Here is a 22,496-nt window from a genome sequence, read left to right on the forward strand (position 1 = left end):
AAGCCGGAGCACGGAGCTGACGGAGATAGAGCAGCTCAGCAGCATGCTTACGGCATGTGGAGGGGATTATGCTGGGGTAACGCGCCCAACCAAAGCGAAGACCACGTCCGTGTTCGCTCGACACTTGGGCAGCTGCTTCAAAACGTTCAAACACCTGGGAGGACTGCAGATCCGCTGTCTCCTCTTGTCGAGCTATAGCTATTATTCAGGTTCAAAAACTCTTGAGTTAGCGTCGAGTTGATGTGCAATTATTTATTTACTGTTGATTTATTAATTCTCTTCCTGCAAGATTTTGATATATTTATAATATAAGTGTGCTGTTACACAAAATTAAAATTTGTAAAAATAAAAACTGTATAAGAGTAAGGAGGGGCTATTTGAAATTTGAGTCAGTTGAAGAAAAAGTTGGATAAAAGCCAAAAAACCCCACTATCCTAAAAATTGAAAAGCTCCTTTCTGTCTTGAAAATTTTTCACCCCATTTTTTCTTTAATTGACTCAAATATAGTCCATTATATATATTCTTACCTTTAAATATAATTAATAAATATTTATAAGCATAAAAAATTAAAATTTGTAAACGTAATGTATAAAAATTCACTCTCTTTTGGCCAATATATACACTTTTTTTCATTTAAAAAAATTAACTTTAGCCTTTAGCGTAATAATATTTAATTTGCATAATATTAAGTAGTAACTGTTAAAAAATTATAGTTTGTACTAGCTAATATTTAAAAATTATAATAAAAATTATAGTTTATAATGTACATACATACTTTTTATTCTTTGTAAGACAATATATCGCGGGGAGCATGTATTAAAGCGACTGGAGCGTGTTATTGATATCTCATAAATTAACCCTTCGTAGTCACACTTCTCTAGAATCCCATTCTAGTCTTACTGGGTCATATTGACCCAGTCGATTTTTAACGGTTGCCATTTTAATAGTATCGGTCCGATCGGGTTCAAATAATTCTGGAACATATCTTGAACATTCTAGAATATAAAACAACTGCAGTTTTGTGAGAAATCAAATGGCAACATGTTGAAAAAAAATCGTGAATGAGTATGTACATAATTAACGGTCTTCTCTACCTATAGAGGGATATTTCAAACTCTTGTAGATGGCGGACCAAGCCCCATTTTAAGCTAGGTATTTAGCTGATATATTGGCCGTGTTCAGCAGACACAACTGTTGAGTTTGTCTTATCAACACTCTGCGTTAATTGGTTGGTTCTAAAAGTAAGAGCCAATCACGTTTGACTGCTACTGAGCGGCTTAGTCTGCTGAACGCGCTCATATAGTATTGATAAGACGAACTCAACAGTTGTATCTGCTGAACGCGGCCATTAGGCCTAGGCTACATCTATGGTAAGGGTCAAAGCACATAACATGGCATAGCGATATACGACAGTCGTAGTCCCCGACCTGACAGATCAGGATACGCCAAAGCTTGTGCGTTACTTACGTCCACGACTACGACTGTCATATGTGCTTTGGCCCTAAACGCCTTTATCGTGGTCGTAAGCAATGAAGTCGTCGTAAACCGTATATCTATGCCAATAATTTATCTATAATAGCCCAGTAAAATGACGAAATTTGGAGGAAATAATACTGACTGAGCTGAAACTTTGTAAACAGGCTTGTTTTAGGGTATTATTTAACATATTAAAAGTCCCCATGTGTAGACGCTACGTTGCGGGCAGGGAAGGGTTCAAAAGGTCAAAAAAATTAGTTTTTCGCAAATAACTCAGAAAATATCAACTTTACGGAAATTTATGTAGATATTAAAATTGTAGCTTATAAAATTCCGCACAATTTCGTTTTTTATTCAAGTTTGTACGACCAAATGGAGCAGAGATAGAATTTTTTTAAACACCGGTAGTTTTGCGACCCAACAAATACGTGTACGCGCGTCGCGCATTTTTCGCTAATATCTCAAAAATGGACTCTTAAATCGAAAAATGTTTTAAATAAAAGTTGTAGAGAATCTAATTACAAACAATTTCGTTTTTTATTCATTTCTGTACGGTCCAAATTCGCCGAGTTAATAATTAAAAGACAATTTTATTTTATGTTGATAGTGGATGTTTTGCATGTAAAAATCAGTATTAACTCTGAAAGTATAGGTCGTACACATATAGTATGTATAATGAAAGTTAAAGAGAATAAAATTTTGAACATGTTGATGTATGCATGAATTCATTTTGGTAAAGATAGCTTGAAGATAAGAGCAAAAAACATGAAAAAATGTCATTTTTTAGTGCATTTTGGAAAATAACTTTTTCTAATTGGTTGGAGGCAGTAATGTTATGTATTTTTCTTGAAGATATTTTAATTATCTTTAAAATGAGACGTCGTAGACCTTTTTTCATTGAAACGTTGATGAATTACAGGCGTTTAAATATTGAAGAAAAAAAATCAATTTTTGTTAAATTAACATTTTAGTCCAAAAATATATGGATAATAATTTTTTAAAAATTTATTTTACCTTGTTTTCATTACTTTATATATATATGAACGTGCTGGAGTAGTATAAGTTTTTCGCAAAGTATGTTTTATTTAAAAAAAAAGTTCATGAATATTGCTGTATTTTTGATAAATTGTGGAAAAATTGCATTATTATTCCTTTTTTTGTAAATATCTCCGTTTCTATTAACTTTACGAAAAAACTTTAAGAGACCGAAATTAAAGCTGACAAAATTTCCTATAAAATAGAGTTTATGGCATGTAATTTTGAATGCATCGTGATGGGAAACTGGCGTTTCAAAAGACAGGTAAGTTTACGTATGTAGCAGATCATCACTATGAGTCGCCTGAAATGATGAAAAAACGTGTCCTTAACATTTTTCTGTACTTATTGAAGTGTCAGAAGTTATTCTTGGGGTCTTTCTGAATTGTTTGGTACTAGGCCGATATCTTTAGGACCGATAGTACTGTACATAGGTACTAAAGATTGAGAAGAGTCCGAAGTCGGTATGCGGCGCGCGGCGCAGCATACACGTTACGACTCGTTTTATTTAAAAAATCATAACTCACGAACAAATTGACGAAGCTTAATGATCAAACACGCAAATTAAAGCTAAAAGTAGTGCAAATGAGAAAAAAATATGAGATAATTATTAATTAATTAAGAATACTTAATTTCGTTGCCGTAAATTTGGTAATTTTTCTGAATAAAAAAAAACGAATTTGAAGTGTGACAGATATTTTTTCTGTAAAAAAATTAATTTATTATTATTATTATTAATATTATTATTATTATTTATTATTTATTATTATTCTTATTTATTTATTATTATTATTATTATTATTATTTATTATTATTATTATTATTTATTATTATTATTATTTATTTATTATTTATTATTTATTTTTTTAAATTAATTTATTAATTTATTAATTTTTTTTATTTTTATTTTTTTTTCTTAAATTAATAGCATGTAAATGCAAATCAAATTGCACCGGGTCATGTGGCTGTAAAAAGGCAGGGGATGTTCTGACCTCTGTGCTAATTGCAAACAGAACGGCTGCCTAAATATGTTCGTATCTGACGAAATAAGCGATTCCGAATCGGATAAAGACTATTCAAATAGTCTTGCAATGAAGAACTATGCAAACGAAGAAGAAGAAGACTAACAACTAATTTCCATCGTATTTCTTCTATAGCGGTTATAAATTGTTTAAAAATTCATATTTCCTCGATTTTTCACTGTACAGAAATGAATAAAACACGAAATTGTTCGTAATTAGATTCTCTACAACTTTTATTTAAAACATTTTTCGATTCGAAAGTCCATTTTCGAGATATTAGCGAAAAATGCACGACGCGCGTACGCGTTTTCGTTGCGTCGCAAAACTACTGGTGTTTAAAAAAATTCTATCTCTGCTCCATTTGGTCGTACAAACTTGAATAAAAAACGAAATTGTGCGGAATTTTGTAAGCTACAATTTTGATATCTACATAAATTTCCGTAAAATTGATATTTTCTGAGTTATTTGCGAAAAACTAATTTTTTGGACCTTTTGGACCCTCCCCTGCTCGCAACGTAGCGTCTACACGTGGGGACTTTTAATATGTTGAATAGTATCCTAAAACAAGCCTGTTTACAAAGTTTCAGCCCAGTCAGTATTAAGGCTGATTTATAGAGGCCGTAACCGTTGATTTAAGCCGTAATCTTTAAGAAATTGGCCAATCACAGTCGATTGTTCTTCTCACATTTGACTGTGATTGGTCAATTTCTTAAAGATTACGGCTTAAATCAACGGTTACGGCCTCTATAAATCAGCCTTTATTTCCTCCAAATCGACAAATTTCGAGTCATTTTACTTAAACACATTTTTCTTCGCACGTCGAAAAAGCTGACAGGTTAGGTTATGTTGTAACGCCAGACAAGCATCGTAATTGTAAAGAGTTCAAGCTGAATCAACTCATACGATGAGCTTACGATAGCGATTACGACGAGCGTTACGACCGTTACGACGAGCTTACGGTGAACATTAAGTTTTAGTCATAACCGTAAGGCCGTAAGAAAATAGACCAATCACAGTCGATTATTCTCCTTGAGCACGAAGAATAATCGAGTGTGATTGGTTTATTTTCTTACGACCTTACGATTACGACGAACGTTACGACCGTTACGACGAGCTTACGGTGAACATTAAGTTTTAGTCATAACCGTAAGGCCGTAAGAAAATAGACCAATCACAGTCGATTATTTTCCTTGAACACGAAGAATAATCGAGTGTGATTGGTTTATTTTCTTACGACCTTACGATTATGACTAAAACTTTGTTACGTGCAATGGCCTTTACGATAGATGTAGCCTATAGGCTTTACGAATGCCGCGGTTCCGCTGTCACCCTCGTGCACCCTTCTCATTACGCTTGTCGCTCGTGGTCCTCGTGGATCCCCCTTTTCGTCCCCGCTCCCACGGCTATCCCCCCGCGACCAGTGAGAAACCTGAGAGCGGCCATAATTTTTCTTGTGTTCCACATTTTTCCGCCGCTCCGCCTAAAGTGCGTACCGGTAACCGCACATGGTTTGCGTCCGTGCTAATGGTTTTTTCCGAACGTAGCAGTTTAGAGGGGATATGGCTGCGGCCGCGGCGCAACAGTAAGCCGTTTGCGCGAATCGCGCGAAAAACTTATGTTACTTGTAAAATATTGCAATGCATATAACCTTTCAATGTTGACTTAAAAAACCAAATTGTATATTCAATTAAAATTAATGCTAGGAACAATTATTTTGATTGGAAATTAAATAAAAATTCAATTTACATTTAATTTACGTATACGATAAAGTAATTCTTGCGTCGATCATCGCTTCAGTCTACATTTTTTTTGATGTGGTTTACTTCTTACAACTAAGTTATTGTCGATAGACACACATCATATTCATAAACATCATTTGTAAACATACGGCTACATTTTCTACTATGATTAAGGTCGATATCGTTTATATTCCTTACTTATTTCTTGCTTCTTGACTTTCTTCCGATAATTTTAACGGCTTTTCCGCAGCATTTTCTATAAATCCTTACCGTGAAGAAGAATTTTAATGAACGGTAATTGGCATAAAGTCCAAGAATATGTTTCAATAAAGATTTCGCGCTGCCATTGTACGCATAAGGATTTTTTCTGAATTTATTTCTTCACCCACACTAAATCGTTTGTAATATGTTGGAAAATCATCTGATCAATTTCTCGTTTCAGTTATTTTCGGCTGTTATTTTTGGATGCAAAAATCTCAGAGAAGTATTTCCTCATTGGAGTCCTTGTTTAACGATTTCTACCCCCCCTCATTAGTTTATTATAAAAAGCGTCTTGTATTCTTTTTTTTTGTTTCTTCTTTTTTAACGCGGTGTTTCTGGCGTTGTTGACCACTTATTCTTGAAAGACAAATTGTAGGCAATATGTAATATACATTCCATGAATTTAATTCGTGCGTGCAAGAGTGACATTCCTAATTTGAGTGCTTCTTTTCTTTGTTAGACCTTTTATTAATTTCTGTTAAGTTGTTCATTTGAGATGGTTTGGAACCGCAAATGAACCACGAAGATGATGAAGACGTGTGGGTTACAGCTTGAGCTACCTTACCGTTTATCATCGTAAATATCATTCGATGATTTATTTTAAATGTGGTTCCGAACTTTTCTATTTCTGTTTCTCGTAATTGAGCAATTTCGTCATCCATACGTTGCTTTTCACTTTTTATTTTTTCAGCAGTTTCTTTTGTGTATTCAAATTGTATTGCTCTGCAATATCTCGTTGAAGAAGGTCGATCATTATTCCAAATAATAATATTTTTATCGTAAAATGAAGTAAGACGTAAGGGCACCATCTGTGACTAGTTAGTGCCAATTGTTATAAAAGACTTTTGCAGCAACAATGCACTCGAAAACAACAATTATCCGTTGCGTTCCTTTCTCCTTTCAAGACATGAAAAGCTTTCCATCTCCTATCGTCTTACTTCATTTTACGATAAAAATATTATTATTTGGAATAATGATCGACCTTCTTCAACGAATATTGCAGAGCAATACAATTTGAATACACAAAAGAAACTGCTGAAAAAATAAAAAGTGAAAAGCAACGTATGGATGACGAAATTGCTCAATTACGAGAAACAGAAATAGAAAAGTTCGGAACCACATTTAAAATAAATCATCGAATGATATTTACGATGATAAACGGTAAGGTAGCTCAAGCTGTAACCCACACGTTCTTCATCATCTTCGTGGTTCATTTGCGGTTCCAAACCATCTCAAATGAACAACTTAACAGAAATTAATAAAAGGTCTAACAAGAAAAGAAGCACTCAATTAGGAATGTCACTCTTGCACGCACGAATTAAATTCATGGAATGTATATTACATATTGCCTAGAAAGCAATTTGTCTTTCAAGAATAAGTGGTCAACAACGCCAGAAACACGCGTTAAAAAAGAAGAACAAAAAAAAAAAAGAATACAAGACGCTTTTTATAATAAACTTGGACTGGAGGGTAACATCGTTAAACAAGGTTCCGGATCATCCAATGACGGAAATACTTCTCGAGGATTTTTTGCTGATCCAAAAATCACAGCAGAAATAACTGGAGTTGACGAGAAATTGATCAGATGATTTTCCACAATATTACAAACGATTAATTGTGGTGAAGAAATAAATTCAGAAAAATCGGTTCTTATGCGTACAAGGCAGCGGAAATATTTATTGAAAAATATTCTTGGTACTTTATGCCAATTACCGTTCATAAAATTCTTCTTCACGGTAAGGAAATTATAGAAAATGCCTCGGAAAATGCAGCGTTACCTGTTTGGGACATTATCGGAAGAAGCTCAAGAAGCAAGAAATAATTAAGGACTATAAAACGATATCGACTTAATCATAGTAGAAAATGTAGCCGTCTGTTTACAAATGAAGATGTTATGCATATGATGCTCGTGTCATCCGATCCGTTAATAACTAGTTTAAGAAGTAAACCACATCAAAAAAATTTAGACTTAAGCGATGATCGACGCAAGAATTACTTTGCTCGTATACGTAAATTAAATGTAAATTGAATTTTTATTTAATTTCAATCAAATACTTGTTCCTATCATTATTTTTAATAAATATACACTTTTGCAATTTTTATAAGTCAACATTGAAAGGTTCTATGATCATTCATTGCATATTTTACAAGTAACATAATTTTTTCCGCGATTCGCGCAAACGGCTCTACTGTGCGCCGCGGCCGCAGCATATCCCCTCTAACTGGCTAGTTCGGACACGAACCATTAGCACGGACGCAAACCATGTGCGGTTACCGAGCGAAACGACGTAGTTGATACGCACTTTCTCAGGCGGCGCGTCGGAAAATGTGACACAGAAAAATTGACGAAAAATGCCGGGATGGCCTCTCTCAGGTTTCTCTCTGCCCGCGACGTCGCGCGACCGTTAAAATGGCGAGATAGTGTGTTGACATCTGCTCGGAGCGAGTTCTCGTCTCTCGGAAAACCAGGTGTAGGGAGGACTTGAAATCCGTCGTCAATCGGTGATAACACTCGCGAGAAGCGATGCACTCGGTCAGCGCCAGCTTGCCGAGCTCCACGGACGTGAGTGACGGCCCAGGGTTGGTTAAGCGGGATCAGGACATTCAGGACTGTCGAGCGGCCGACGTCGGCACCGACGGGCCGTGCGGCGAAACCGAGGGCCTACGTATCCTCGATGAGTTCCGCAAGCTGTACGAGAGTCGCATCGAGAAGATCGATCGAGAATCTGGCGGCGATCCCGACCGAGTCTTCGTAAGCGACCAGCTTTGTTTGCGTTTATTATTAATTTCATGCGGTTTCGCTCGATTCTGTCCGTATACTTTCTGCGTCCAGTCTTTAAATGTTTGAAATTACTGCTTAAAAACTATTATTACATTCACATTTGACGCATTATCAAAAGATAACTTTACAGTTGAAGTTACAAGTGATGAGCGACTGGATTAAGGATTTGGGGGAGCAAAATGCGATGTTGGTGCATACGGTGGAAGATTTAGAGCAGGCTGCGTGTAATAGAGTTAAGCTGTTAGAGGAGAAACTAAACCAATCGTCGCAGATAGTCATGGATAATTTAACAAGAGCCGATCCTATGGAAAAGGCAAGAGAAATTATTTACCTTTTGCCTTAGTAATCTCATGATAAAATCAAATTGTAATGTCTCTATATTATAGACTTTAAATACTCTTTCGAATCGCGTCAGTCAGCTGGAAAAGGATGAGGAGTATCTGCAACAAAAAATAGAATATCTGCAAAGCGACATTAGGGGATTGTTGGAGGTGATTCGTCGCGCGCGCCGGCAGAATGTTTGGAGTCTCGAGGGTATCACGTTCTTTGAGATTCAACCTGAGGATATCCCAGTTCAAGAGTAAGTTTACCGTATTATCGATTAATGCGTTAACATATCTTTTGTATTCTTATATTCTTGCATTGTGAACCATATAATGACGAATTTTTTTTTTACTATTACAGCTGTATTTGTAGTCAGGTAAATATGTGCCTGAATCCAGCCAAAAAGCTCAGATTTGTTCTAGATATAGAGCACAGCAAATTTCAGAGAATTATGTGTTAAGCAAAAGCATGTGATACTATACCATGTATTCGCCACGTACAAGCCAGAAAGTTTTTTTGTAGCTCCCTACACTTTTATTAAATTAAATTATTATTATATACATACATGCATAACAAGCCAGAAAGTTTTTTTGTAGCTCCCTACACCTTTATTAAATTAAATTATTATTATATACATATATGCATACATAGTGTTGAATAAACTGCCTATAGTCCCATTTGATAGAGTACTATGTTTTTGAGAAATCTTTATTATTTATTAAGTATAATAATATTTCGATATTTCATTCAATTATATATCTTTATATATCAGGAGCAGACAGATACTGACCATATAAAATCATTGAATCTGCAAATAGAACAACTTCAGGAAAATGAGAGAAAAATGATCAGGTAAGATATGTACAAAATCTTAATATTGTTATTACTTTTTAAATATTCATGATAGACAGTTATCATTTCGGTTTCAAATCTTGGTATCATATTTGTACAAACAGAAATATAATTCTATTTTTATTCTATCTATATATATTATCTTTTTTTTCCACGTTTTCATATATATTTATATATGCATGGACAAACACATTTTTCAGATGTCAATTGGAGTTGGAAAGAAAAGTAACGGATCTTACGACAGAGTTATCAATAAAGGACGATACTATAAAAAAATATGTTTCTAGACTTCAGTGCTTTTGTGAAAAGCTCAAAGAACATGCTAAACAAGCGAATCAAGTTATTAGTCATCCACTGACATTCGCTTCTGATCAAGATTGCAATGTAAGTACGTTTTTCATAATTATTGTACAGATGGAAACTTATTTTAATGAATTTTGGATTGGTTTTTGAGTACTGATTCCCCCCTATAGATTTAATTTAGAGGCAATCATGTTGTAGCATATATAAAAATAACATGTATAAAATAGCAATAACTTTAGTACATTGTAATAATTTCTTTTGTTGCTATTTATAACGTGCCCTGAGCTTTACATTTTGCAAGCAAGATCAAATTTAGCTCACCTGTCCCAACATCGGAAATTAAGAGAGTCTTTTAAAATCTATGTTGCTGTTCAGATTATCTTAACACCTGACATTCTGGAAAGTGTACTAGATGCGAAAGATAGAGAAAACAAGAGCCTACATCGACAACTCCAGGACGTTGAATCCAAGCTTATGGTGTATACTTACGAAAACAATGTCGACACAATTAACCTACAGCTGCAACTGGAAGAGAAATGTAAAAAAGTACAACAACTGGAGGACAAAGTGGCTCGCCTCGAAAAAGTTAGTTTATTATATTAAAAAATAACTATGATGTATAAATCATATTATTAATACAAGTTTATTTTTATATGTATATTACATATATAAATATTTATATATGTACGTTTAATCTATCTAATTATTTTGATCCTATCAATTATACATAAATCTGTATATAATCTGTTATTTTTATGAATATATTTTATTGTTTTCAGGAAGCTGTAGAAACAAAGGATACACTGACGGCGGAGATCGTGGCTTTGGAAAAACAAAATTATCATGCCAATATCGGCAATCTTTTAAAGGATGACTTGATTAAAGAAATGCGCAAAGGACTAAAGCAAACGGCCTTAGAGGTACAACACATTTTTTATATTTGTAAAATTTTTAATTGTGAGCTTACAATTTTCTACATTTGTAGAAGACCCTACCCTCCTTCCGCCCTCGCAAGTATTCTAACGATCGTATCGCTACTATCACTAAAATGAAATCATCCCATGAATCTCCTGAGCAATTTCCTGTATCGAACCTCCTACATATATCTACACAGCGAAAGAACGATTTTGCATTTTTGCACGACGATTCTGGAGTCCTATTAAACTGTGGCAAACGAAGTTTATCAACGATTAATGCAAAGTTTCAAAGTAGATTGCATAATCTACAGAGCCGATCTCGACCTTGCATAAATATTCAAACTGGTCGATATAAATACATAAAGAATATTGATAGAAAAATTCTGCAGACTGCTAGAAAATTGTCACCTCCGTGTAAAGATAACGATCTACAAGATTGAGTTGTGACAGACACTTACGCTTGTTCTCCTGCAACACACGTTCAAGACCAATGATTCAGTTGTGAAATAAAATGAAATGTATTTATATATAAATCACTGCATTAAGGCATTTTACAAAGTTAAATATTTTTTAACGAAAATTGACATTTTTTGATAAGTATTTTAGAATTAAATGTGTGTAGCAAGGTAAATATGAATTTTTATACTGATTCGATTATCATTTCCTTTTTAACATCTGTATGAAATGAGATTCAATAATGAAATAAATCAGACAGATCTTTTCAAATCAATAAATTATTACATATTTAGATTTTTAATAAATTTATACATTTACATGCAATTTATGATCAGTGAATTTTATATATTATTATTATTAATGTGTTTAAAATATTTTAATAAATTTGTATTCTATACAAATTTGTGAAAAACAAGGATATGTACATCAACATGATTGCCTCGCTTACAGAATTAACATAGTAAATTTGAATTAAACTTTGTACTTTTATATATTGATACACTTTTGGCAAATATACACTTAACGACAAGAATTAAGAAATAAGACAATAAAGAAGTAAATTGTTAAATATATTTTATTTGCGAGTGTACATGATATCTGCACTCATAAAATTCAAGAAATATGTTTCTAATTTTATGAAATACATCTCGTGACTTAGCACAACTCACTACACAAATTTAACAATTGCTTTATTTCTTTATTTTTGTCGATAAATATGAGTTTAATAATATACATAATAATTTTATTTATATGTATATCACTATTTCGCCAATATATATTTATTCTTTCTAAATTTGTTGCAGGATACGTCTTCTCGAAAAGTTCGCATTGATGCGAATAATTCTCCGGAGGTCAATCAAATTAAATATAAACATATATAACGCAATGTTATATTAAAATAATGGTATTTTATTTCCTTAGAAATGTCCTCTGCCTTCAATAGATACTCCACATTCTAAAAAGGTTTGCACAATATTGTATATTATGTTTTGATGTATTTGAAGAAGTATATTTTCATTTATATATATGCATATCCTAAACATTTATTATACTATTTAAATTAATTTTTTTAGGATGAATTTGTATCCCTCCTGAATAGTACAAAAGCACACGTGCAGAAAGAATGTGAAATTTTATCGGATTTGAAACTCGAACTCGAGAAGTTTGTAAATAAATTGACCAAAGATAACGAGGTAAAAACGTCATTTCCTAGGATTATAACAAAGTAAAAGTGAACATTGTTACAGAATGTTATTCGTTACTATTTTGAATTAATCTATTATAGCAAAAAATAGATTATTTTTCTAAAACAATATATTTTCTAGGTGGGTGATTGTATTATATCTAATAATTGCACAAATAAAAACAAACTTTGTGCAAGTGGCATGTCGGACAAGCTGATCGATTGTATTGAAATTATTACTAAAATGTATCTAGAAAGAGAAAACGAAGTTATTGTTTTTGATTGTATGGTATGTATATGATGTACAAACGAAATTTGTTTTGTTTGTTGATTATTTTCTGAGGATAATCGCATTACTAGCTTTATTTTAATCACGTTATACTTTCTTTTCCTGTAGGTAAAGAAAGAAGAAAGTCGTTGCGTATGTGGTGATTCCAAAAACATTAAAGTAAGAGATTACGTACTTTAATATTTATTTTATTTTTATCGTGTGTTATAATAAAAAATTAATTTTTTTGCTTCTTCCAGGAAAACGTAAATAGTGTACGGCAATTCAAGTTGATGGAGGAATTTAGAGTATGCACTGTAGAAGCTCAAGCAGCAACAGAAGATATTCGTGAGGAAATAAGCACTGTTATTTCGACATTTAATTCACGACACCAAAATGTATGTCTAGATCAAGAGATAGGCGCATGAATGTTCGTGATCAAATTAGCGATTAATGCTGATTTACTGTATTTTCAGTATGAAGATTTAAACGAGATGGTTACTAATGCACAAAGTTATTTGGCGAAAACGCGAGAAGGACTAATAGAAGCTATCAACAGACTAGAATTACAAGTAATATTTATATATCAAAACACATGTTACTTTCATATATGATATCATCATTGAAATAAAATTCTTGAAGTTTAGAGTATCAATTGATTACAGTTTTATCGTGCAATTGAAAAATATATTTTTATTATCAGGAGGAGGAGAGACTAAGGCACAGCGAAAGAATCGTGAATGGCAATCTTAAACTGAAGGATATAAAAAATGAAATTAATCATGTTCAATCAGAATTGTCTCGTTGCGTTAATGGTATGCAGGGAAATGTACAGGTTCGGAATATTTATTAAATAACTATTTAAAATTACTTTATCGATCGATTCGTCAACAAATATGAAGTGTGAAATGAATTTTAGGAATATAACGAATCTGAATATACAAAAGCGTGCGTCAACAGTGATTTACTAACTGTGGTAATGGAAGAAGTTGAACAAATATTGACTAATTTGCAATTATTTCAAACTCAGGTTGGTTCTGAAAAAAAATTAGAAGAAAAATAGTTTCTGTATGAGCTTAACCACATATCGTATAAACTTACATGTTATATAAATATCGTCTTTTAGGGTGGTTGTATGACGTCAATACTAAAAGGATTAAGAAGTCAGTTATGCACTGTAGATAGTTCTTTAAAGGAATTACAGAAAAAAGCTGGTGAAGTGGTAAGTGTCTTGAAAAGGTATATATCTAGAAAAATAAATAATACCTATTATATAATATAAATAATGTCTTTAATATATTTCCAATTGAACGATTTTCTACGCAGCTGTTAAACAACGAAATCGCACAAACAACGTTCTGTGAAAGAGAAATCAGGTTGGCCAAATTCGAAGAAGAAGTCGATTGTGCACATACAAAAATGCAAGACGTATTGGAAACGTTTCTTTCCACAAAACAGGAAGAAAAGGTTATTGTTTGTAATTTTTATATGTATTCGATTGTTCTAAGAAACTTTAATTTTATTATTCTTTTTTGGAAAAAATAAAATTTTCTTAAATGTATTAAAATCAGTTTTTTTTTTTAATATTTTAAATAGCTTTTTAAAATGCTTTGAATTTCGTTTACGTTTAAAACTAAATTCTTTATTGACATAAGATAAAATACTTTTTCATATAATAAAAAAAAACAAGTCTTGCATCAAGTATAAATAAATAATATACAGATTAACCTAATTATTAATTAATTACCTATTAATTAACTTAAATATTATTTCACAGGAGCAGTTTTCTCACTACACTTATGATAATCAGGTATTAAAACAAGTTATAATTATTAGATGCTTTTTTTTTTTTTTTAATTTTTAAAATTTTTTTAATTCATGGTGTATCTATATCTATGCACTATGTTTTATAGGAAGTAAACGACATAATAAAAGCAAAAGAAGATTTACATAAACTAAGAAAGGAATACGATGATCTAAAACTTGACATGATCCAGGTAATCAAATGACTTTTTAAATTTACTTTTTATCAGAAAAAAGCTATATTTAACAAATAAGTTACTTGTAACGTATTATGTAACAACCTATGCAAATTATTTGTTGATTAACTTATATGCATATATATATATATATATATATATATATATATATATATATATATGTATATATATTATGTACATGTTTGTAGCAAACGTGTCAAATGAAATATGATGAAAGACTAAATAAGTGGAGAAATCGTATAACTGATTTAGAAGACCAAGTCAGAATGTTGCAACATGAGGTAAATATTATTATTTAGTTAAATAGGAAATCTTATTTTCAATTGTGAGTTATACAATGTTGTTCTGTAACAGGCAAAATGCAAACAAGAAGCAATTAATTTTTTAAAGAATAATATTCAATCTATGGAGAAGGAGCTGTTTGCTGCACGAACAAAGGCAGAAAATTATAGACAGTGTCACAGCAAAGATAGTACGGAACTGAAAAAGAAGATAATAGAATTAGAAAATATTGTAAGCATCAGCTTTCTTTTTCATACATATATCTAAAATCATCATTAAGATAGATACTAACATCATAATTCCGGGTTTTAGATCAAAGCACAAAAGGAAGTGGAGAATGATCTTAGGAAAAACTTAAACAATGTAGCGAATATTAAGAAATCTGCAGAAATCCCAAATGCTTACGTAAGTAACAATTTTCTAATTATATAAGTACATATTTGCACATTTTTTTTCCTTATTAAAATTTTCATTTTTATTACAAAGCATACGGAGTGCGGCACAGAAGCAATGCTTTTACGTTGCGATTATCCATCTAAACATGAGGTAACTATTGCAACTTATTGCAACTATTGCAAACGTTATATAAAACATATATAAAATATATATAAAATTTAATGCGTATTTGTTTACGCATATTGATGCACAAATTTTGTATTAATAGAAGATGCATCTACTCGTCAATTCTTTATAAGATGATAATATCTTTTGTACTTTTATTATTCCAGAATTTATCTCACTTATTCAAAACCGTGCAAGGTGCTGTGCAATCTGCAAAAATGGCGGTTCAAAACTTTGAGAGTGAACTTAAAAAATTGGTTTGTATCTGTTTCTTATTATTAATATCAGGCAATATTAAAGAGACTGTTATGAATATCTATTTACAGATACATGAAGAATCTCTCTCCTCTGTCTCGGCAAAATCTGCTGTGACACTGACCGATTCGTTAGGAAAATGTAGGGAAAAGCTGGATACTTGCTCTCACGAATTGAGCAAACTTAAAAATGCCGTATATTCTAAAGAAAAACTTGTAAGTGATGTTTATTATTATGTGGCAAAATTTATATGAATTTAATGATATAAAATACGACGTATATAAATATTTCTATTTTATTTCTGAATAAAATTAAATCTTTTCTCGTGGTTGGATCCATAAATATATAGGAAAGCATTGCATATGATTGAATGTAAATTAAAGAACCAAAATTATTTTAGTTAGAAAACATGGAGGAAATCGTGCGGATACAACGGAACTCATTAGCAATGAGTCAAACAGAAGTAAAAGATCTGCATCAAAAGCTGCAAGAAAAGGTAAATTGAGTAGTGTATATTTTAAGCGATAAGTAGAAGAGTTGTTATGATAGCAGCTTTTGGATTGAAGATATAATGTCGTACATTTTTAAATTGAAAGCGTTAAATTATTGTACCGTGACTATCTTATCAAGATTATTTACGCTTTTTTAATGCATTTCGTGCATGAACGAACGACACATTATTTAAATGCAAGCACAGAGATTCTACCTACTTGTCAAGCATGAAATTTTGAGGTATGTATGGTATTAAAATATAAAAGAAATCTTCTTACAGGTAGATAAACAAGGCCTTACTATCGCGCAATATGAGAGAGAGAAGAACGAATTGCTGAAGCAGGTTTGTCCTTTTTTTTCGCCCTCGTGTACGCTTAGCTGTGATAAGATTTATTTTCTAACGTTGTGCGGTGCGTTGCAGAATGAACTTCAGATACAAACTATCGGGCACTTACAAAATGCCGTTGTTGAAGCTAAACGAAATTTGGATCAAATGGCTCATAAAACGATGAGTGATGTGAGTGAACTGAGGCCAGCGATATCGTCTTCGGCCTTTAATCATAGAAACGTGCATGATGTTTAATGATTTAAATATGAATTATAAATAGTTTAAATTGCCATATAGCTTTCGCGCCAACATGTATTTATTACAATTGTAAATATTGTTGATATATATAAGTGCTTATTAAAGATTGATTCTCGAATATGCGGACCATTACATTTCTCTTTGCCTTTAATTTACATTTACGTTGTGACATTGAGAATGTGAGGAATATGAGTGCCATGCATGACGTGTGCTTTGTTTAACTAAAAAACTAAATTTAAAACTTTCGCGATACTATATTTGAATATCCCGTCAACGAAATGACACGAGATTGTGGCATGTACAAGCGTAACATGCTGTCTGGATTAACAAGTGCCCTGGATGATCAAGTTGTAGCTGTTGCATTTTGCAGTTAACAAAACTGCATGAACTACGATCGTGCGTGAGTGTCCTCTGCTTCTAAATTTAAAAACGAATTGTACGGTAAATGTATTGTAAGTATTTTTACAGCTTTGCAAGAAGGATGAAACTATACGTCAACTAACGATGCGCATCGATGAGACGCAGGATCAATATAACGAATGTTTTACACAGGTGAATAGAAATTATTTATATCAACCAGAATTATTACTCGATTGATTAGCTAACATCTTTTTAATCTTATTGTTAATCTGTATTTTTATACGCAAAGGCAACTAATCAAGACATGTTATTGGACCTGCAACGAGATGCTATTGAAAGTCTGCATAAACAAATTCGTTGTCTGGAATATAATAAACGTTTAAGCACTACCGCGTTACACGCAATGTATTATTCAATTTTAAGCGGAATACAGGTATAGTATATAGACTTTATTTTTAATGGTGTATTGATTTTATAATCTACATTTTTATAATAATCGAAATAATGAGATGTCTTGTGTATTTTCAATAAAGAAACGATCATATCGAATAAATGTTGTTTTCTAAAGTAGTTTATGACAAGTGATTTTAAAAAGTATAGTATATATGGAGGGGTAAAAACCACAGTGGGGTGTAAGTCAAATTTTTAAAAATATTTCCTCGTATGCATAGATGTAATCTGTACAATATATAAATTGCATCTATGCACACGAGAAAATATTTTTATAAATTTGACTTACACCACTGTGGTTTTTACCCCTCCATATATTAAACGTATTTATGTATACATGCTTACCATATTAATTTGATATAAATATTCAAAGAATTGAAAGGAATCTTTTATGGAGGTAACTTTATCTAAATTTTTTCACAGGAACGAATACGCGATCATGTAAAAGATTTCCGGGAACTAAAATGGAAGGTATATTGGAAATATTTATATTCTACAATGACATTTCTACTTTCTGTATATATATCTGAATGTATTTTGTTACAGATGGACAGTTTTATACAGACGAAGAATTACTCCGAAAGCCAAAATAGATCGTGCGCGATATATCTTGAAGACAAATACTGTGATACTCGAGATTTGGAATACTATTCAAACAGCATCACGTGTGGAATATCATATGTGGAAAGACGCTCAGGTAATTTAATTTAATTTAATTTAATTAAAATAATTAAAATTATAGTTAATTAAAATAATATTTTAGATAAAGAAGCAGAAATTGAGACCATCGTTCAGATACAGCAATTAAAAGCAGAATTGAAAAAGGTGAAAGATACCGAGAGCGGTTTAAAATGCGAAAATCAGCAGCTTAAAATCAATTTACAGCATCACATATCAGAGACTGATAATCTAATGAAGAAATTACAGCGTATTAAGCAGAAGGAAACTGAATACGAGGAGCTTTTGTTGAAACTAGAAAATGGGAAGAAAGAGGTGATCGTCTTTAAACTTTCCGTTCTTACACTAGTTTTGTGTTATTTTTAAATTATCTTACTTCTTTATAAAATGTCCCTAACCACACATACAGTGTAATAACAATGCCAAGTAAAAATGTAAAAAGTTTTGTTAACAATTTATATATTTCACAATTAAAATTTATACAAATATTAATAACATTTACTAGATCTCAATCAGTGACAATGAATATTACATATCTATTTTTGATATCAAAATGTTATACATATCTGTTTTTCAAAGCAACTGAATTGATCAATAAAAAATTTACAGATCAATACTTTAAACGATCGAATTATCAGTAACGAAGAGATTATTAAACATCAATCTCACGAACTTGAAGTACTTCGGAAAAGATTGCTCGCAAATGACCAACAGGCAGAGGAAAATTTATCTGAATTGAATGTATCAGAGCACGAGATGCTGACTATTCTGTGTGATCGAATGTGTTCTTTGAAAATTCTATTGCAAGAGAAATCGAATAACATGGTTAAATTGCAAGCAGATTACGAATTGCTTAAGGTATGTAGATAATTGTATCAATTGTATCATCTAATAGGTACATAATAGAATAGGAAATGACTTAGATATCTATTGAAATATTATTCACGTTTGCAGAATGAAAATTCTATATTAAAAAGTCAGAATGATATTATTGAAACTCAAACCAAAGAAGATATCTTACAGTTGAAGGAAAGGGTAATGTATATATAATAGTTTTATATTTTTGTTGAAAAAAAAAACAAATGTTTTTCTGTGTCTTATTTTGTCTGAAACTTATTTAGCTCAAAGAGACACGCATAAAATTGCGCCAAACAGAAGACAATTATCAACAAATGACTGAAAATTTCAATAAAATTCAAAAACAGTTAATATCTGCAACAGAACGAGAAGCTGACTCGCAAGAATCGTTGACGATTATGGTAATTCGTTATTATGAAACAGATTTTACTGTGTTAAAAAAAAAAATATATATATATATATATATATATATATATATATTATTTATCAAAATCGTATTTATTTCATTTAGGAAAAAGATTATCGTTCCAAGATTGTGGAAGTAGAAGATGAAGCCGTTTATCTTCGTAATTTAGTGGACAAACTAAGCGAGGAATTGGAAGAGACCAAAAGAACACTCGCATCGAAAGATATTGAACTTTGTCAAGCGCAAGATAAATGGAAGGATCACACCGATCATTTGGATATCGTACGTCAAGATGTATGTTTACATATTATCCAATAATTTTATATTGAAGTAAATGGGTAAAATAAATCTTCGTTTTAATATTTCTAGCTTAAGAAAAAGAAAGAAGAATTGACGAAGGCCGAAAATGTAAACCGTGACTTGATTCAACAGTTGCAGGAATACATGGAAAACAATTACCATCTCGACCAACAAAAAATTTCACTCGAACGAAATAATTCTACGTACATAATTGAGGTATGATACTCTTTTCTATCTCTCGAACAAGGGATATTAATTTACAATATCTCCTTCATTTTCTTTATCACACTATGCATAACCATAATAATCAGTAAATATAATTTTTCTCATTCTAATTATATATATTTATTATCCATTACAACTCCTAATTTCGAGCTATTATGTTTATTAGTTGCAAAACATGCGCAAATCCTTGCTCGAGTTAAAAAAGGAATGTCATTTAAAGGACCGATCTCTAACACACATGTCAGCTGATTTAACTGAAACAGCTATGAGTAGATCAGAACTCTGCAAAGAATCTCAATATATACTTTCATGCATCCGTGATTGTATGGAGCAACAGAAAAAATACAATGAAACCCTGACAAAAAATTTAGAAAATAAACAACAGCTTCTAATGCAGCTTGTATTCGAGAAAAAGTAAGTACATATTTAATAATTCGAAATATGCATTTTGTTATGATCTAAAATCAAGAGTGCTTCCTTTTCAACAGGCATTTATTTATTTAAATAAAACTTATTTTTAGAGCTCTATTAATTAAAATCAGGAAGATGAAACAAACTAATTTATTGGCGCAGAAACTGAAAAGAACGCATAAATTAACTGCTAGAAGTTTTAGAAAAGTACATACAAATGGTTATATATCATCGTCAATTACAGCGCATCAGACCGCGGACACAGATCAAATTTCGAATTTGAACTGTACAGATTTACGCAAGGTTAGTGATTATTAAAAACAAAAAGAAAATCTCAGCATTGATTGATATTTAATTGCTTTATGTTTGCAATTCCTTAGAAATATTTAATGAAGCCAATCAAAACCGGTCGACGTACATCAACATGTGGCAATTCATGGTGGTTTCCCAAGATGGAACACTTAATAAATGAGGTCCGAAAAAATAATCGGTGGTGGCATGAAAATTTTAAGAACGAAACAGAATCCGACACTTCATTGGAAGAAAACCGCGATTACGGTTATCAATCCTCTTCTACAAGCAAATGAAGGAGAACAGGGGATTCATCTTGATGAAGACTGAAGAAAACAGTGTGAAAGTTTGACGTTTGAGTATGGAACGTAGAAATTTGTAACGCGATTTACATTAGCCCGTGCTGCATCTTCTTTTATGTAAATGTAATTTTGTACTATATAATATATACATATATAATTAAATGTATCCTTTTTTTAAAATAAATAAACATATCGTGTGACGCGTGCGAGAACATCATTATTCATTCACTTTCATTAAATCGCATAACGATACAATAATGAGTCATACAAACGAGATGCAATAATACGAGATTTTCCAAATATATTTTGCGAAAAAATTCAAGTACCATTTCAGCTTGATCTGGTGTAAATATTTCTGCGCATTTTGGTGGATCCTAAAATTTCCGTACGTGGAAGATAAATACACTCGATATAAAATTAATACATGTACTTAAAATGCTCAATTAAAATAATTACCATGACAGTACATTGAAGAACGCGTTCAAAAAAATATTTATACGTTTCTTCAGCTGTGTTCCAATAGTTTGCAAGATAAAAATTATGAGTTGAAAGTATTAATTTCATAACTGTCGCAATTTGTTGGTCACTGAATAGATTCTCTCTAAAAAATAAAAAGTGGCACTGTGTCTCTCCAAATCAAGCTATTATGTAAATTGCATATGAAAAAAACAAACATAAGTATATAAATATGTTGATTGCAACATAAATACGTGATTTTCATCGATTTGCGAAGCAAAGATATGTTCCATTTAATTAAGAATATAAGATAAACGTTAAATATTTTACTTAAAAAACCTAAAAGTTTGCCATAGAAGTTTTACAAGTATCTCTTTGTTTTCCTCCTGTGATATATTAGATAAAATCTTTTCTTCTGCAAAAATAGCGCGTATTTATCGTGTATGTTAGTTTTAAAAACGTAGTATGGATGCAACAAATTATAAGAAGCATCTATTGTTTGTCAATTAATAAATTAACCAAAGTTCAAATTTACCGAGAAATAGCGAAATTGATTTTCGATCTCTTTGCTTTCTCATGTAAGTTACATCTTCGGACGTTATCAATTTAAAAGATAGACTACGTTGGCTTTGCCACGGTACATTGTCGAATTTCCAAGGTCCGTCATAATTTGTATTACTTTCCAACTCAGGCGCGGAATGTAAAATTCTCGTATCATTCGGCATGGTTATGCATTCGGATAGAAACTTTTGCATTTTATATCTATTGTCGCATTCGTTTTATCAGACTCGCGATTACACGCGTCATTCATTTCTGTAACATATTCCAGTATGTTACTACTGAACATAGAAGCATATTAATATTTATGTGATACACCAAGGTCACCAAGTGAATATATAAATAAATCCTCATAACAAAAGATCTAATATATTTAAAACAAAAAGCAATAAACTGTCTAATTCTCT

General features: G+C 31.7%; 1 protein-coding gene and 1 pseudogene across 1 annotated transcript; one reads left to right on the forward strand and one right to left on the reverse strand.

The window, feature by feature from the left end:
- The first annotated feature begins 7,899 nt into the window (after nt 1-7,899).
- Nucleotides 7,900-21,275, forward strand: LOC139819268 (uncharacterized). The gene is made up of 43 exons (XM_071788509.1): nt 7,900-8,285; nt 8,446-8,628; nt 8,702-8,895; nt 9,000-9,015; nt 9,412-9,491; nt 9,692-9,875; nt 10,170-10,379; nt 10,574-10,714; nt 11,971-12,018; nt 12,089-12,130; nt 12,241-12,360; nt 12,493-12,639; nt 12,748-12,798; nt 12,879-13,016; nt 13,095-13,190; nt 13,322-13,453; nt 13,538-13,648; nt 13,745-13,840; nt 13,945-14,085; nt 14,396-14,428; nt 14,532-14,615; nt 14,807-14,899; nt 14,973-15,131; nt 15,213-15,305; nt 15,387-15,446; nt 15,629-15,718; nt 15,788-15,931; nt 16,117-16,212; nt 16,489-16,551; nt 16,630-16,725; nt 17,263-17,346; nt 17,444-17,587; nt 18,028-18,075; nt 18,151-18,301; nt 18,368-18,597; nt 18,892-19,140; nt 19,237-19,317; nt 19,404-19,541; nt 19,652-19,840; nt 19,916-20,062; nt 20,238-20,485; nt 20,593-20,785; nt 20,863-21,275. The coding sequence occupies exons 1-43, from the start codon at nt 8,058-8,060 to the stop codon at nt 21,067-21,069; spliced, it is 5,478 nt and encodes a 1,825-aa protein (XP_071644610.1). The 5' UTR covers nt 7,900-8,057; the 3' UTR covers nt 21,070-21,275.
- Nucleotides 21,268-22,416, reverse strand: LOC139819332 (uncharacterized; annotated as a pseudogene).
- Between the last annotated feature and the right edge of the window lie 80 nt (nt 22,417-22,496).

This window comes from Temnothorax longispinosus, chromosome 1 (assembly GCF_030848805.1).
Source record: "Temnothorax longispinosus isolate EJ_2023e chromosome 1, Tlon_JGU_v1, whole genome shotgun sequence".
In the NCBI taxonomy this organism is placed as follows: Eukaryota; Metazoa; Arthropoda; class Insecta; order Hymenoptera; family Formicidae; genus Temnothorax; species Temnothorax longispinosus.

Bases quoted from the DNA above. Each gene is read 5' to 3' on its own strand.
- LOC139819268 (XM_071788509.1), top strand. From the start codon at position 8,058: ATGCACTCGGTCAGCGCCAGCTTGCCGAGCTCCACGGACGTGAGTGAC. The intron at 12,131-12,240 runs GTTTGCACAATA...TAATTTTTTTAG, and splicing joins ATACTCCACATTCTAAAAAG to GATGAATTTGTATCCCTCCT. The intron at 13,649-13,744 runs GTTGGTTCTGAA...ATCGTCTTTTAG, and splicing joins TGCAATTATTTCAAACTCAG to GGTGGTTGTATGACGTCAAT.